This window comes from Protomyctophum bolini (assembly GCF_963924005.1).
Source record: "Protomyctophum bolini genome assembly, chromosome: 12".
In the NCBI taxonomy this organism is placed as follows: Eukaryota; Metazoa; Chordata; class Actinopteri; order Myctophiformes; family Myctophidae; genus Protomyctophum; species Protomyctophum bolini.
In genome coordinates this window covers 6,717,911-6,734,752 of record NC_137873.1, presented here as the reverse complement: position 1 = coordinate 6,734,752, position 16,842 = coordinate 6,717,911, and the positions used below count along the sequence as shown (strand labels likewise).

The following is a 16,842-nucleotide window of genomic DNA, read 5'->3' as shown; positions in this document are numbered from 1 at the left end:
TTATATAATGCTAGCCTCGGATCAAGAGACTATCATATCATAGTTAGATAAAAAATACAATGAATGATTGAATATACTTTATTAACAGACTGCAGGAAAAAAGCACAGGAAAGTACAGCTACAATACAATAAAAGGTCTAAGAGGATTTCAACCCAGGAAAGCATTTTTGCTTGTTTCCATCTATTCATATAAGAATTCAATACCATATCAGTTATTTTGTTGTTAAACATCGCCAACAGAGCAGTCTGGTTGATAGGAACCTTACAATAGTCACGGTAACTCATCGCCATCGGACCAATAACAGCGACGTACCCATGCTGTCCTACAGTGATCTTGAACCGTGTCTTGATGTCGATACATTTCCTTTCTTTTTAATGCATTTCAGATAGTTTTCAAACTATTGTTATTGTTACTTACTCAACATCAAGGCGCACACGGTTCGTTTACGATTTCCAATTAGTTTGTTGTTCCTGAGAACGCGACGGTGACCGAGGGGAAAGATATGACTGTGGTAGACAGTTTATTTATTATGAATGACATTAAATGTGTGTAAAGTACACTGACGCTACACAATGTCACAAGAAGACGTGTTTCTGAACTCGGGTCCAACGGCAGCCTCCTCCAGTCACGGTGAGTTCCATGAGTTCCATAAAGCAACTATATCTACATGTTCTGTTCTGTTCTTTGGCTATTATAGAAGTTACTGTCTATTTGTACGTCTCTAAATGTTTTGATGAATTGAACAAGGTGGAGGACCCTCTTGTAAACAAGTGTAATGCTTAATTGGGTCGTCCACTCACAGTTAACAGTCTTTGTATTGAGTGTGCTTGAAATGTACTGTAATTCTGCAATCTGTTAATACATAATTATTTCAATCAATCAATCAATCAATCAATCAATCAATGTTCTCCGATGAATTGAATACTAATGACCCCAATCGAAACAAGTCATAGCATGGGTGTGCTTTCTTACTTTCCTATGAAAACTTTAGTTACTTTGTAGATTTCGACGATTATTTCAAAACATGCTTTCAAAAGATTTGTTCTAGACATTTTGTTGAAGACTTGTGACATATATTGGACATTCTGTATAATGAGTACTGTCTCTACGTTTGTTACTTTTTATTACCTACATTTTGATGCCAATGTTTTTGTACTTTTTGTACTTATACGTCCAGACTTTTACTTGGAACAGTGTTGGAACACTTGGAACAGAGTATTTCTACATTTGCAGTATTGATACTTTTTACTCAAGTACTTTTTTCCCCCACCACTTCACACACACAGGTCCAGCGTCAACCTCCAGCAGCCCCAGTGACAGTGGGATGACGAAGAAAATAGGTAGGCCTACTGTACATGTTATGGTTTTTTTCATTTTTTTCCATGTTGTATGAAAGCAGGGAATCATAGCTTCAAATTGACGTATTGGTTGTTCAGTTTGACCCACCAGTTTTGGTGATATGGTACTTATATTGTCATTCGTTTTGCGACCCAGCAGCCTTGTATGCAACACATATACACATTTGACATAACACAGGACAACAAATAGAAATAAAATACAGTTACATATACGTAGAAAACATAAGGGCAGAGAGCGATGTCCACAGCTCAGTCTAGTCCTGCATACATGCCAAAATCCTGATTAAGCCTCAGAGTTGATTGATGGACAGAAGACCTCTTCAGTCTGACCTTATTGTATGCTGGAACACCATATCTCCTTCCTGAAGGCAGCAACCTGTACTCTCCTCCATACAAGACATGGCTAGTATTAGAGGTGATATTCCTTGCTAGCAGGTTGCTAACAGCTGGTGGATGGAAATTAAGCTCTGCCCACACGGCCAGAGAATCGGAAACGCTTTGCCGAACGCTGCAAGTTGCAGTGTGGGTGGAGCTTCGCTTCCATCCACCAGCTGTATATTTTGAGCTTGCAGGTCGGCTATGACCACTATTAACGTTTTTGTTCTTTAATTGTAAAGTTATTCAGTAGTACCCTGTTCACCTTTTTATTTACGAAGCCTAAAAGGCAAACAGAAATATATAAACATTATTATCCATAGTGCTCCAGTGTTCAACGACAGAAACGCTAGACTATTAATCATCAAGTAAAATGTCATAACCGCGACGGCCCTAGTTTTTGCCGTTATAGTACAGTATATTATTTGTATGTTTCGATGAATTGAATATAAAAAATCCAATCCAATGGAAACATCCTCTTAGCAGACCTCGTATTGAACTGTGCTTTTTTTCTGCAAACTGTTAGTTGGTGGGTTCAATTAATCGATATGTATACTCCAGACGATTATGTGAGTTAATAACGGAGGTTGCTATATCGATTGCGTTTTTTACATAATAGATAAAAACATGATAAATAAGTCATGACAGTTTTCAGAAAAACCTATGTTTATATGTCATATTAGTGCATGGTGCTCAACCTTTTTCATGTCAAGGACCCCCAGAATTATCTGTATTTGGCCCCGGACGCCCATCTGAAAATATGTTGTTCCAGGGACCCCCCCCCCCCCCTCCTCCTCCCAGAAGCAAAGATTTGACTTAAAAATGTAAAAAGAATTTCGGTGATTTCGGGCCACATTGTCAACATTTTTCAAAAATAGCAGATCTACAATCTCGTGGCACTCGGTGCCGTGCCACGACGAGCTTGTAGATCTGCTATTTTTCAATAGCTATAACATAATGCCTTTAAACTTTAAACAGCAAAAGGAGTTCCCGTCCTGAATGTGTTTTCATTAACCCATTCTGAACGGGAACCCATTTCGGTGTTAGCATCATGTTATGCTTTAGCTATTGAAAAATAGCAGATCTACAAGCTCATAGCGCGCCACCGAGTGGCGTGCTACGAGCTTGTAGGTCTGCCATTTTTGAAAAATCGAAGAACGACTGACATTTTTAGAATCTGATCTCAGGTCAGAATGGGTTAATCAGACCAGTGTGTGTCCAGTGGAAACCTCGTATGAATCTGATCTCAGGTCAGAATGGGTTAATAAAGTATTCAATCAATATAGGTCTGGTGTTGACCGGCGTGGTGGGGGGCTCTCTGGTGGGCCTGTACGCGGTCACCGTGCCGTTCGTTGCCCCCGCGCTGAGGAGGGTGTGTCTGCCGTTCGTCCCCGCCACCAGCGCTCAGGTGCGCAACGTCTTCACGGTCCTCCGGGGGCGGTCGGGGACACTGGTGGACATCGGCAGTGGAGACGGGAGGATAGTAAGGTTTTTCATTTTTAGGGTATAACGTCAGATGCAAGTGATGTGTGACATGGAGAGGGTGGAGTAATAGACAGATTAATCTGCCCTCGTTCCCCCTTGTCTTGTTAGGAAAATAAAGAAACATGTATTATTTCATACGTATGCACCATTGTTGTTTCCTTCTCCTGTAATGTCTGTGCTAACCCGGGGTTCTTTTTTTTTTTTTAAACAAAAGTCCTTTTACTGTTTCTCACAAGCGATGGGTTTATTCCTCTCCATTGGCATTCACTCACAGTAGCAGGATACACACACAGTAAAACTACAAAAAAAAAGGAAAATAACATTGATTGGTAATATTTCTGTGCTGCACACATCAAAGAAACCTGTCAAATTACACATGACATGAGAGTATAACCAACAATACAGAAGATAATGTACTGTAAATGCAAACCCCAATAACAGAAGGGTGGCTTGTGCAACACCAGCTAAAGGCCTAGTAATGCCACACACAGCATGTGTAAAGAAAGCTAGGCTACAATGTCTAAATGATCTCACAACTGTAGTCTAAGTCAGCACATGTCAACAAACTGGCATTTGTGCAAAGAAAGGAATGCATAACTTACAAGCAATGATCCTGTGGTGATCACAAACAGGAGCAAGGATCAAAAACGTCTGCTCTCTGACTTAACAACTTGCAAACTGACTTCTCATTGCATACTGGTCTACAGGTGTTCCTAACTTCAGTTTAAAGGAGAATTCCATACTAAAAGGCTTTCTTACATTTCTTTGTAGTTGTTACGTCCCCACCAAAGAGGTCCAGGTGTTATTTTGTGCAATAGCTCCTTATTGGCTATTTCCCCTACCATAAGCCCTAACTGAATTGCATTGAATTGAATGGGGCTATGGGGTGTTGTGCTAATTCGCTTATTTCCATCGCTCAAAATTATAATTTCTTTGTATATATCCTCTCTTCATAATGTAAATAATATCCCAAGCGGCACACTTTACTACTTCTTTCGATGGAAATAAGCGAACTAGCATAACACCCCATAGCCCCATTCAATTCCCATTCAATGCAATGCAATTCATTGGGGGCTTATGGTAGGGAAAATAGCCAATAAGGAGTTTTTGCACAAAAAAACACCTGGACCTCTTTGGTGGGGACGTAACAACTACAAAGAAAGATAAGAAAGCATTCTAGCATGGAATTCTCCTTTAATTATGCCCAATCTGACCACAGTGCCAGAAACAAGAGAAATACACAGCATATATGCACCACCTAGTGGCTGAACAATGATAAGCATGAAAACAAAATACAGAAGCCAGCACACAGATATAAAAGTCAAAATATGAAAATATTTTACACCGTGACTAAGTTATAAAACGCATGTATTTATTGATTCATTGATTGCATACTTTATTAGGCAGAAATGTAAATGTCCTTGCAGTCTTATTTCCATTCAGGTCCTGGGTATTCAATTCATAATCATGACATGGAAAATAACAACAAAATTCAAATCATCACAAGTAAATAGAAAATCACTCCCGTGTGAAGTGAGGGGGTGTTGATTTCGTCAACTAAAACTAAGGCGAAAAATCTTCGTCGACAACCTTTTTCCGCTGACGAAAACTAAATGGAAACTAAGCTATGATGACTAACACTATATACTGACAATTTCGTCAACAAAACTAGAGTAAAATGGTGCATTTATTTAGCGCCTTTATCCAAGGCGCTTTACATAGATTGTGCATTAGATTCACCCATTCACACACACACATTCATACACCGATGCCGGCGGAAACCATGCAAGGCACCAACCAGCACATCGGGAGCAATTAGGGGTTCAGTGTCTTGCTCAAGGACACTTCGACACTAACTCTGGGGGAGTCCGGGTTCGAACTGGCAACCTTGCGGTTACCATCCGGCCACTCTACCGCTGAGCCACTGTCAGGAAGGGACTAGTGGACAAAAGAGCCAGTATAAGTCAGTTAGCACTTGGTTGCATGTTGAAAATAGCCGATCTACAAGCTCACAACGAGCGCGACGCGTTGTGAGCTTGTAGACGGTCATTACAACGGCTTCATGGCCCGCCAAAATACATTTTAGTCGACTAAATCAACTAGATGTAGTCGACTAAAATCTTATGATATTTAGTCGACTGAAACTAGACTAACACTAAAACATTCCCGGTGACAAAAATGTGACTAAAACTAAATGAAAACTATTCAAGAGACTATGACTAAAACTAAAATCAAAATGTGCTGCCAAACACAACACTGGGGCTCACTTGACTAAGGGAGGAGCGATAGTTAGTGTGATTGCCCTGAGGGCAATCAGACTATTGCTTTTCTGCCCTTTTATTTATTTTTTTTATAGATAAACTTTATTTTGACGTGCTACTCCTCCCACAGTTTTTGTCGCACGCACTCGAGCCATATGTCAAAACGACGGGCTACATCGGGAATCGTGCGCTCGTGTTTTGCTAAGACATTTGTTGGATACTTTAATTGATATGAATTAATTAGTGCATTAAATTTCCCCATAGACATGAATTGGAAAATGCAAAAACTCACTTTCAAGTATTTTTTCCTCTGAGACCGTAAGAGCTATACTCACAAGACTTGGAGGAGAGATTCATAATAATTACTAAAATGTATTACCTTAGAAGTATACCGGTCGGCCTCATGGTGGCGCTATAACAGCCAACTTTACGTTTTGGGGTATAACTCTTGAACCGTAGGTCGTAAAATCAAAAGGTTTTTTCCCTGGATTCCTTGGGTCATGACGCATCTCCCCGTATAGGCCACGCCTAGATAGATTTCCCGCCATTTTGAATTTTGTTCAAAACACACTTTTTGCTCCTCCTCCTACAGATTTTGTCCAAATCTCACAAAAATCGGTACACATGATCTCCGGACCTATCCGGTTAAAACAGCACAGTCAGAATTTAGATCTTCTGTATCGTTTGGCCGTAATCGTCTTACGAAGTTAGTGGGAGGGGCCTATTTTACGAAAAACGCCACAACTCACGCACGGAATGTCCGATCCATCCCAAATCTGAATCACGTGTCGAGGGTGGCTTAATCAACGCAGAGCCAAAAGCAATTCCATTTTCGACGGCTGCGATGTAGGCAATCACACTTTGCAATTTCCCAGAATTGCCTCTTTCTAGTTTCCTCTCCCTTTGGCCTGGAAGCGAAGACCTGGTTACCACACTGCTCTGCAGTGCTCTGGCCAGCGCACCCCCGCTGTGTCGCGTAAGCGCGAGTGTGTGTGATTCTGATCTGTCATCTCTGGCTGCGTGTGTTGACACTACACACACACACACACACACAGAAGAACTGGGAGGCGGAGCCGTGGGGGGTGCGCTGCCCGGAGCAGTGTGGTAACCAGGTCTTTGAGGTGCGGGGGGTGTGCTGCCCGGAGCAGTGTGGTAACCAGGTCTTTGAGGTGTGGGGGGTGCGCTGCCCGGAGCAGTGTGGTAACCAGGTCTTTGAGGTGTGGGGGGTGCGCTGCCCGGAGCAGTGTGGTAACCAGGTCTTTGAGGTGTGGGGGGTGCGCTGCCCGGAGCAGTGTGGTAACCAGGTCTTTTAGGTGTGGGGGGTGCGCTGCCCGGAGCAGTGTGGTAACCAGGTCTTTGAGGTGTGGGGGGTGCGCTGCCCGGAGCAGTGTGGTAACCAGGTCTTCGCGGCCTGGAAAAGGTGTATTTCCAGGCCTGTTTTAAAGGACGCCAGTCATTTGCATTTTTTTTTTAGTGAAGGGGTCAGGGCATTCCACACTTGGGTGGCAGTGCTGTGGAAGGAAAATGTACCCATGTTTGTTTTGTACGTGGGACCGGGTGGTACCAGATTGTTCCCTCTAGTAATGTGGCTGTGGGTGTTTTTTTTCCCTCCGCTTTTCCGACGCATCAGTGTGCAAACACCTTTACTGTACACTCAGAATGTTGTTTTAACCAGCGCAAATAGCTAATGTGCAAGCTCACAACATGTCGCTAGGGAGCTTGTAGATGAGCTACACCAGTGTTACCTGCTCTCTGACTCACTGGTCCCATTGGTAAGGCTTCTCTCCTGTATGAGTTCTCTGGTGCTTTTTGAGATGACTGCTCTGGCTGAACCTAGTCTCACACTGGTCACAGGCGTAGGGCTTCTCTCCTGTATGAATTCTTTGGTGACTTTTGAGATGAAATTTATGGCTGAACCATTTCCCACACTGATCACAGTAGTAGGGCTTCTCTCCTGTATGAATTTTCTGGTGACTTTTGAGATGACCGCTCTGGCTGAACCTAGTCTCACACTGGTCACAGGCGTAGGGCTTCTCTCCTGTATGAATTCTCTGGTGCATTTTGAGATAACTGCTCTTGCTGAACCTACTGCCACACTGGTCACAGGCGTAGGGCTTCTCTCCTGTGTGAATTCTCTGGTGAATTTTGAGATCACTGCTCTTGCTGAACCTAGTCCCACACTGGTCACAGTAGTATGGCTTCTCTCCTGTGTGAATTCTCTGGTGTCTTGTTAGGTCACCTCTCCCGTTGAAACTAGTCCCACACTGGTCACAGTAGTATGGCTTCTCTCCTGTGTGAATTCTCTGGTGTCTTGTTAGTTGACCTCTCCTGTTGAACCTAGTCCCACACTGATCACAGTGGTAGGGCTTCTCTCCTGTATGAATTCTCTGGTGAAGTTTGAGATGACTGCTCATGCTGAACCTAGTCCCACACTGGTCACAGACGTAGGGCTTCTCTCCTGTGTGAATTCTCTGGTGACATTTGAGATTACTGCTCAAGCTGAACCTAGTTCCACACTGATCACAGTGGTAGGGCTTCTCTCCTGTATGAATTCTCTGGTGAAGTTTGAGATTACTGCTCAAGCTGAACCTAGTTCCACACTGGTCACAGACGTAGGGCTTCTCTCCTGTGTGAATTCTCTGGTGCCTTGTTAGGTCACTTCTCCCGCTGAACCTAGTCCCACACTGGTCACAGGCGTAGGGCTTCTCTCCTGTATGAATTCTCTGGTGAAGTTTGAGATGACCTTTCTGGCTGAATCGTTTCCCACATTGGTCGCATGCGTAGGGCTTCTCTCCTGTATGCATTCTCTGGTGCAGTTTCAGAGTACCTTTCACGCTGAATCTAGTCCCACACTGGTCACAGTGATAAGGCTTCAAGCCTGTATGAATTCTCCGGTGTTGGTTGAGATGACAATCTCGGCTGTAGATATGTTTGAGTCGGACAGGAAAGACATCTGGAATGGAGAATGAGGAGAGAGGAAAAAATAATAATTAAATGTTTTAAAATATCATGCAGTACCGTCACTAAGCATACGCACTAAGGCTGCAACGATTAATCATAATCAAATTGATTATTCAATTAGTTGTCAACTAATTTAGTACTTGTAATTTTTCCACTTAACCATAGTTTTTCCAGTGTTAAGTGTAACTATTACTAAAGAGGACTAGAGGAGTGAGCCATGTCTCTTCCCTTACAATCTGATGATAGTTGCACATGCACGGTATAGCGACTGTAAAGCAAAATATCACACATAACAATCCAGAATCACATGGTATCCAAACAACATCTAATGTCTGAGGCCATTTTCCCTCAATAGCTTATTCATAAGATGGAGTTTCTATTGTACTATATTACCAATACAACCATGTCTGTATACCTGCGTGCAGGATTTTAGTATCGAGAACAAAACATTATCACAGCTTGAATATTTATTTTTAAATTACCTAACTGAGTTCTAAAGAGTACTGTTCTTTTGAGACTGACAAATGTGTAGCTAATGTATACGCAGTCAGAATAATAGTAAAGGTACCATGGGTGGCTTTAATTCATTTCAATTTCGTTTTGTCTTTTATTTGAATAGCAGCCTAATCAGCAGCTAAGACAAATGTAATAAACTGTTTATTTTTTAATGAATCATCTTTAGCAGCCCAAACATATGCATAGAGCAACCAAAAGGTCAGCGACTTCCCCCGATAAATGTTTAAATGTAGGACGGGAGCTTCTCGTCGGGAGTCTCCTGCCGACAAGCTCACGACGCTTTTAACCCATTCTGAACGGGAACCCATGTTGGTGTTAGCATCATGTTATGCTTTAGCTATTGAAAAATAGCAGATCTACAAGCTCATAGCGCGCCACCGAGTGGCGCGCTACGAGCTTGTAGGTCTGCTATTTTTGAAAAATCGAAGAGCGACTGACATTTTTAGAATCTGATCTCAGGTCAGAATGGGTTAATCGGACCAGTGTGTGTCCAGTGGAAACCTCGTATGAATCTGATCTCAGGTCAGAATGGGTTAAACTGGCCGACAGCCTACCGTCGGTGCAATGTGAAGGTAGCTGTACTGGTATAGTCACTCTGAATATCTCATCCATCGCCACTATGGGGTGCCAAAAAGTCCCTGAGCGCCAGTTTCTATACATTCTTTTTTATTTTTTTTATTTTTTTGTAAAAAAAAAAGAAAGAAAAAAAGGTTGCTAAAAAAGCAGTCAATTAAGTCGTTGGCAGACATTGAGTTTAAGATTGCCACCTAAGGGGGCAGTGTGGTGGAAATTTCACTAAGGAACAAGAAGTATAGAACTGACAAGAAAGAAATACTGACTTGAAAGTATAAGAGTAAAAGTTTATTGGAATATTCCGCGGACAGGGTAAAGTACAGAGTCAAAGTGACAGACAAAGGTTTCCCCAGATTCCGAGACCGGCGAGCACAGACGTGTGTCTCTTCTTATACCCTCTCGTAGATGTGTCTACAAGTGCGTGGTCAGCAAAACTTTAAAAGCTGAAAAGTTGCAGAAGTTCAAACAATCTGGTCAGAATGGGGTCACTGATAGTTGAGGTATCTACTAGTTCCTTATATGGCTTCCTGTCTTGTGAAAACACCATGTCTGGTGAGCTATAAACACCCATAGTGTCAACATCCTGGTACTTCACGGGGCCTCTCCAGGTTTCCTGTTATGGCAACTGAAGACTAGACTTCATGCCCTGCCATCGACTACTACACTCTGTATTGCTGATAGGGGCTGCAGACTTGATGCCCAGAGATCTCTGTAACTCATTCTATTATTCAATCTGTAATACTGAATACACTTTAACTTTAATACTCTGGTCTGCTCTTAACGTCACCATTTGAGCTTGAAGGACAGCGTGATCCAGGAGTGTATTTAAAATGATCTCACTGCACTGTCTGTTGTCTACAAAGCTATCTCTAACAACGCACGCTCGCACGGCACGCCACACCACGCCACGCACACCACGCCACGCACGCCACACACGCATGCACGATATACACACACACGCACACACACACACACACACACACACACACTCCACCGACAACATTTGTGTACAAATTTGATATATACTGTAGTCTTTTTTTATTGGCCTAAAATATTGTCTATATACATACGGTACATACATCCATGAATCCACTTGCTGACCGGCTGTCGGTATTGGGACATTGTTTTCATAGGGGTTCCTTTTATTTTTTATTATTATTTTATTTTTTATTAGATGCAATTGTGAACAATAGCCAAGTAATACATAGTAAGATACATATCCATTGGCCAATCAAATGGTTCACTGCAGCTCAAGTTGTGACCCTACCATTAACATCCTATGGCAGGCATACATTTCAAACTTTCCTTGTGCTTTAAGTAGCATGTGACATGTGAAACTAGGGGGTTTGTTTTCATGATTCTGAATCCATTCCAAGCAAAGCTGAAGATGAAATCAAAGGGTACATGCAGTGACATGAAAACATGCACATACCTATTCTGTGTAACCTTATCACAGGCTGCTTCAGCATGGAGGTCTGGTAGATCGGTTCCTTCTCTATTCTGTGTAACTTTATCACAGGCTGCTTCAGCATGGAGGTCTGGTAGATCGGTTCCTTCTCTGACGCAGACGCTGAAAAGCTGTCGGACGACATCTCTCTTTAAAAAAGAAAAATTGTCAATCTCCTCCTTCGGTCCACTCCGACTGAAATCTTATGATATTTAGTCGACTGAAACTAGACTAACGCTAAAACATTTAGACTTTACTAGCTGACACGTTATGGTCTTGACTCCGTCCTCTGCTCTGCTTCCTGACTGACTAAACTCTGAGCGCTGCAGCTCTCAGAGTCACATACCAAAGTCTCCCTCCCTCCGCCTATGCTGTACCAACCAGGCAAGTATACAAGTTCAGTCCTTTGTGTCCAGACAAAGTATGCTGCTTTTTGAGTGGTGCAACCACTCTCCTACTAGACCCCAAGAAATTACATCTGGCCACACAAGATCCCATGATCTACTGAATGTGAAGGAGGCCTACTGGGGGGAAGCATTCAAATAAAGAAATCGAAATGTGTTTCCTTTGTGTGTGTGTTTCCTGTGTGTGTGTGTGTGTGTGTGTGTTTCATGTGTGTGTGTTTCCTGTGTGTGTTTCGTGTGTGTGTGTGTGTTTCCTGTGTGTGTTTCGTGTGTGTGTGTGTGTGTGTGTGTGTGTGTGTGTGTGTGTGTGTGTGTGTGTGTGTGTGTGTGTGTGTGTGTGTGTGTGTGTGTGTGTTTCCTGTGCGTGTGTGTGTGTGTGTGTGTGTGTGTGTGTGTGTGTGCGTGCGTGCGTGCGTGTGTTTTCAGCTTGTGCGTGCATGTCACTATAGTATCACGGTAAAAACACTGGTTAAGTTTTATTTGCATTAAATAACAACTTGTTATAGTTGTGACAAAGGGGAGTAGCAATATGACTCAGTTAATAATTACAATAATAATAATGATTTCATTTATAACACACTTTACATTTGTATGAATCTCAAAGAGCTACAATGAGCAAATGGAAACTAAAAACTGAAGAAACATCAAACCATTAAAAACATCTCTAAAAGTCATAATATTACCATAGGTACCGTAAAGCACAGTGGTAACCCAGTTTCTTTCTGTCATACTTCTATACTCCCAACAGGTGATAGCAGCTGCTAAGCACGGCTTCCAGGCATCGGGCTTTGAGCTGAACCCCTGGCTGGTGTGGTATTCACGCTACAAGGCCTGGAGAGAAGGAGTGCGTCCATCCACCTCCTTCCACATCTCTGACCTCTGGAAGGTCAGTGACAGTCTGACGGACAGAGGAGGATTTGCTGCTATATCATACTTTATTACATGGCTTGGTTGAATGCTTGATTGTCATTAGTCAATCGCTGAATTCAGCCGTGAGTTATGTGTTGATAACAGACCACTCCGCTGTATAACAGACCTCTGCCTAATCAAACCCTCTCAGCACCAGCTGCGCGGCTGCGCCCCGCTTGATTTACTGCTGTTTCCAACATGACCGCCATGTAAACACGCACACACACACACACACACACACACACACACACACACACACACACACACACACACACACTAGTGACACACAATGTCATTTACAGCTAAACATTGCTCTCAAAAATGTTTTTGAGCGAGAAATGGACGAAGCAGTACCCGAAAATTGATTCGATTTGATCAACTCACTTCCTTGTTTTCCGACAGTGCTGCAGCTGGCCAGACGCAGCCGGCACGGACTTATGGAATAATTTTTCTTGTGTTTTGGGTCAATGTATTAATTTATGTTAGGTAGCCATGTAAGAAGCAGGATAATATAATATATAATTCACCTTCAGGGAGTTTAACCACCGAGGCGAAGCCTCTGTAGTTAAACTCCTTGTCTGTGAATTAACTCCCGACAATGAACCACCTAGCCAGATATTATCCCTTACATATCCTACTAGATATTGCCTGGTTTTCATTGTTTTTTTTTTTTTACTATTTCTATTGTTGTATTTGGTAGCACACCAAATGTGTGTTATTGTAAATTAATTCGTAATTAGTATTAATGTTACTGACCAAGCATACTTTCACTGTCTCCTTCTCCCTAGGTCAGTTTTTCTCAGTACACCAACGTTGTCATATTTGGAGTCCCTCAAATGGTGAGTCTCTCAGTCAGTTGGACCAGGCTGAGCTGCTTCTTCAAATCCTTAAATCTGGACAGTCAGTTCTGCTTGGCAAGCGGACACTGTCATACTACAGTCAGTTCTGCTTGGCACGCGGACACTGTCATACTACAGTCAGTTCTGCTTGGCACGCGACACTGTCATACTACAGTCAGTTCTGGTTGGCACAAGACACTGTCATACTACAGTCAGTTCTGCTTGGCAAGCGGACACTGTCATACTACAGTCAGTTCTGCTTGGCACAGGACACTGTCATACTACAGTCAGTTCTGCTTGGCACGCGACACTGTCATACTACAGTCAGTTCTGGTTGGCACAAGACACTGTCATACTACAGTCAGTTCTGCTTGGCAAGCGGACACTGTCATACTACAGTCAGTTCTGCTTGGCACAGGACACTGTCATACTACAGTCAGTTCTGCTTGGCACGCGACACTGTCATACTACAGAGTGTGAATAATTACGCTAAATTATTATTTGTGCTGTTATCTGTCTGTAATAACTCAATGTCTATAATAACTCAATAATAACTCAACTCAATCAATAATGATCTGTCTATCTCTGTCAATCGTTGTTCATTTTGACAGCAACTCATTATAGCTTAGTCATCTGAAATGTTTAGTAATTGAGGTTGATGTAGTCGACTAACATTTATTTTGGCGGCCCATTCTGGCGTCGTAATGCCAGATTTAAATAAAAAAATAAGCTGATCCGTGCTTGTAGATCGGCTATTTTTGAAGAGCGACATCTGCGCACAACCAAGCATAAAAATCTGCATCTCTTCTCCACTAGTCGCTCCCTAACATTTAGTCTAGTTTGGATTTGTTGACACAAAATACAAATGTCAGTATATTTTGTCATAGTCATTATAGCTTATTTTTTTTACCATTCTAGTTTTTATCGTGTTCGTCAGTGGGGAAAAAAGGTAGTGGACCAACGTCTTTCATAGTTTTAGACTGGACAGCGTTAACCCTACGCTCAATGTGTTGATAGATGGTTTTAGTCGACCAACGTCTTTCATAGTTTTAGTGGACCAACGTTAACCCTCCGGTCAATGTGTTGACAGATGGATGAGCTGGAGTTGAAGCTGGGCAGCGAGCTGCAGCCTACAGCCAGGGTGGTGGCGTGCCGGTTCCCCTTCCCTACCTGGGTTCCAGACCAGACCGCTGGGGAGGGCGTCGACACCGTCTGGGTGTACCACGCCAAAACGTTTGGGTTACGACACGGAACCACCACAGCTACGTCACAGTCGGACGTGTAGATGAAAGAACAACAAAACATTGTAATCGCTCAAAACAGATTACTACAATACTACACACTAACAGCAGAATCTGTCAGTGTCGACAGATTCTGCTGTTAGTATGTAGTATTGTAGTAATCTGTCTAACCAGCCTTTAGTGTTGTGTTGTTGTTGTTAGTAGGAATAAACACAGATGCACCCGGGAGCAAGTGGACTAAGAAAGAGGAGGGGCCAAACCCAGTTCCTGTTTCTACACACAAAAAAAGGAAGTGGAGGCCACCAGAGGCAAAAACTAAAACATTTTTCTTTCCTAGAATGAGTTCCCAGATTGCAAACCATCATCATCATTTTATAAGACTCTGTAGACTGGAGTACTTCACAACAGAAAATCTAATGTGCAAGTTGTTGCATGGTGTAATCAGGGGTGCACTGTCAGTAGGGCCACCGACAGCCCTGGTAGTTTTGAAGATGCCCGCACAGCCATTCGCAGTTATGTGTCACACATACTGGACAACTCACCCCGGTGCTTGCCCGTAATTTGCCCCAGTGAGGGGGATAACTTGTAATATGCTATTGGCTGTTTGTATTCTTTTTTGGAAAATATATATAAAAAGATACTCCCCAGGAAAGGCCTTTTCATTTTACTTATTTTGACCCGGTCCCTATACACAATTTAGTATAATTTAGTGTATAATGTAAGGTTTTGCCCACTCAAATGGTAACTCGTCAGATAATCCCCACATAGCCTACAACAATGACTTCACTGTAGTAGCCTTTTCATAAATTATATTTGTACTTAGGCTGTCTGTTGTGAAAGTTTATAGTTAGAGATATTCAAAGTCCAGCTGTCTGCCGTCCAGCCTCTCCCACCCCTCACTGGGGAAGATTCCTCTCCCACCCCTCACAAAAGGTGAGTTGTCCTGTTACCTTGTGTCACAGCTTGAAATAACAGGAATGACTTGAATGCATATAGGCGGTATATGAATATCAATGGTGATGGTCCATTGTCTCGACCTACTAAGTAAGTTAAGTAGCCTGCTCTAGGTGTCTCTGAAGCACTCTGAAGAGTTGCATAAGCGTGGCTGATGGACTCCCGAACTCATTTAAATTACAGAGGTGACGTTTGCAAGGTAAAATGCATAATTATGACAACACTAAAGTTATCCCCCATTGTGCAAGTACATTTTTATATACAGTATATTGTGGGTTAACACATTCTTGGCGAGAACCCCCTTTGGTGTTATACTTTAGCTGTTGAAATATAGCAGATCTACAAGCTCATAGCGAGGCACCAAGTTTTTGAAAAATCTTGAAAATGAATTGAAAATACTCCAAAGTAAAAAAAAATACAATCTAAAAAAGTGGAAATTAATTGAAAATACTCCAAAGTAAAATAAATACAATCTAAAAAATATTTCTTAAGCACAGTACTTTAGTACAGTAGCCTACATCATGTACACTACTTTATTTGTATAAGTGGTTTTCAACCAGTGGTCCGGGGACCACCAGTGTGGTCCTTGGGGGGGTTCCAGGTGGTCCCCAGCTAAATGATGGAGAGTTGGTAATCAAATGGACAAATGGAAGATGTCTAGAGTCTAGACAATCTACATTCTCTAATAGTGTATAGTCTAGACTCTAGACTACACTATTGGAGAATGTAGATTTTTATATTTTTTGATCAACCTCTACTATAGTAGTAGGCTAAAGGGCTCATACATATAGTCTGGATTTTCGGTGGTGAGGTGACCACCGCTCCGGTGGTGAGCTGACCACCGGAGCTGAAATAACGTTGAGTAAAAACAGAGAGAAGGGCTGGAGCGGTGGCGGTGGTTTGCTCTTCACCGCGGCTCGTGACGTCATGTTGTAGTTCGGTGGTCACCTCAGTGACGTCATGTTGTAGTTCGGTGGTCACCCCACCACCGAAAATCCAGACTATGTATGAGCCTTAATGGTAGGCTACCACTGTCTGTCACCACATCAAAATCGTATCCAACAACACCAACAACATCTTTTTTAGTTTTGGGGTCTGAGAGGCTATAAGATGGTGGTCCGTGCCGGGCCGTGGCTCAAATGCTGAATGAATTATGGGCCCTTTATTGGGCCTTGGTTGATATGAAAAAGTTTGACTGTGATTTACCAGCGGCAGCAGTATATTCATGCAATAGAGGGTATGCGCGTGGCATCATCGTACCTGGAAGTTATGCGGGAACGCCCACTGACTGAGTGGCAAAAAAACTACTTTCTGGCCTTGACAGCCCATTCATCCAAACAGAAAAGTCCTGTCTGATTGCATTAAACAATATGTTAAACTCACCAACATTGCAAAGCTTGAATTATCCTCTTTCTGTCTGCAAAGTTTTTGTTTCATAAAAAAATGACGTTATGAGCTACTTGCTGCCAAGAAATGCCCTGCATTTGATTATTTTTCCAAAGTGTCAGAGTTTGGAAG

The 16,842-nt window shown here is 42.5% G+C and overlaps 2 protein-coding genes across 2 annotated transcripts; one reads left to right on the top strand and one right to left on the bottom strand.

The window, feature by feature from the left end:
• The first annotated feature begins 330 nt into the window (after nt 1-330).
• On the top strand, nt 331-16,670 carry LOC308325955 (ATP synthase subunit C lysine N-methyltransferase-like). The gene is made up of 6 exons (XM_080778744.1): nt 331-631; nt 1,288-1,341; nt 3,021-3,217; nt 12,130-12,267; nt 13,079-13,129; nt 14,220-16,670. The coding sequence occupies exons 1-6, from the start codon at nt 574-576 to the stop codon at nt 14,412-14,414; spliced, it is 693 nt and encodes a 230-aa protein (XP_080634870.1). The 5' UTR covers nt 331-573; the 3' UTR covers nt 14,415-16,670.
• On the bottom strand, nt 6,733-11,131 carry LOC308325952 (uncharacterized protein). The gene is made up of 2 exons (XM_080778740.1): nt 10,963-11,131; nt 6,733-8,433 (listed from the first exon to the last, which is right to left on the bottom strand). Exons 1-2 carry the CDS (start codon nt 11,120-11,122, stop codon nt 7,238-7,240), a joined length of 1,356 nt encoding a protein of 451 aa, XP_080634866.1. The 5' UTR covers nt 11,123-11,131; the 3' UTR covers nt 6,733-7,237.
• Nucleotides 16,671-16,842: the final 172 nt, after the last annotated feature.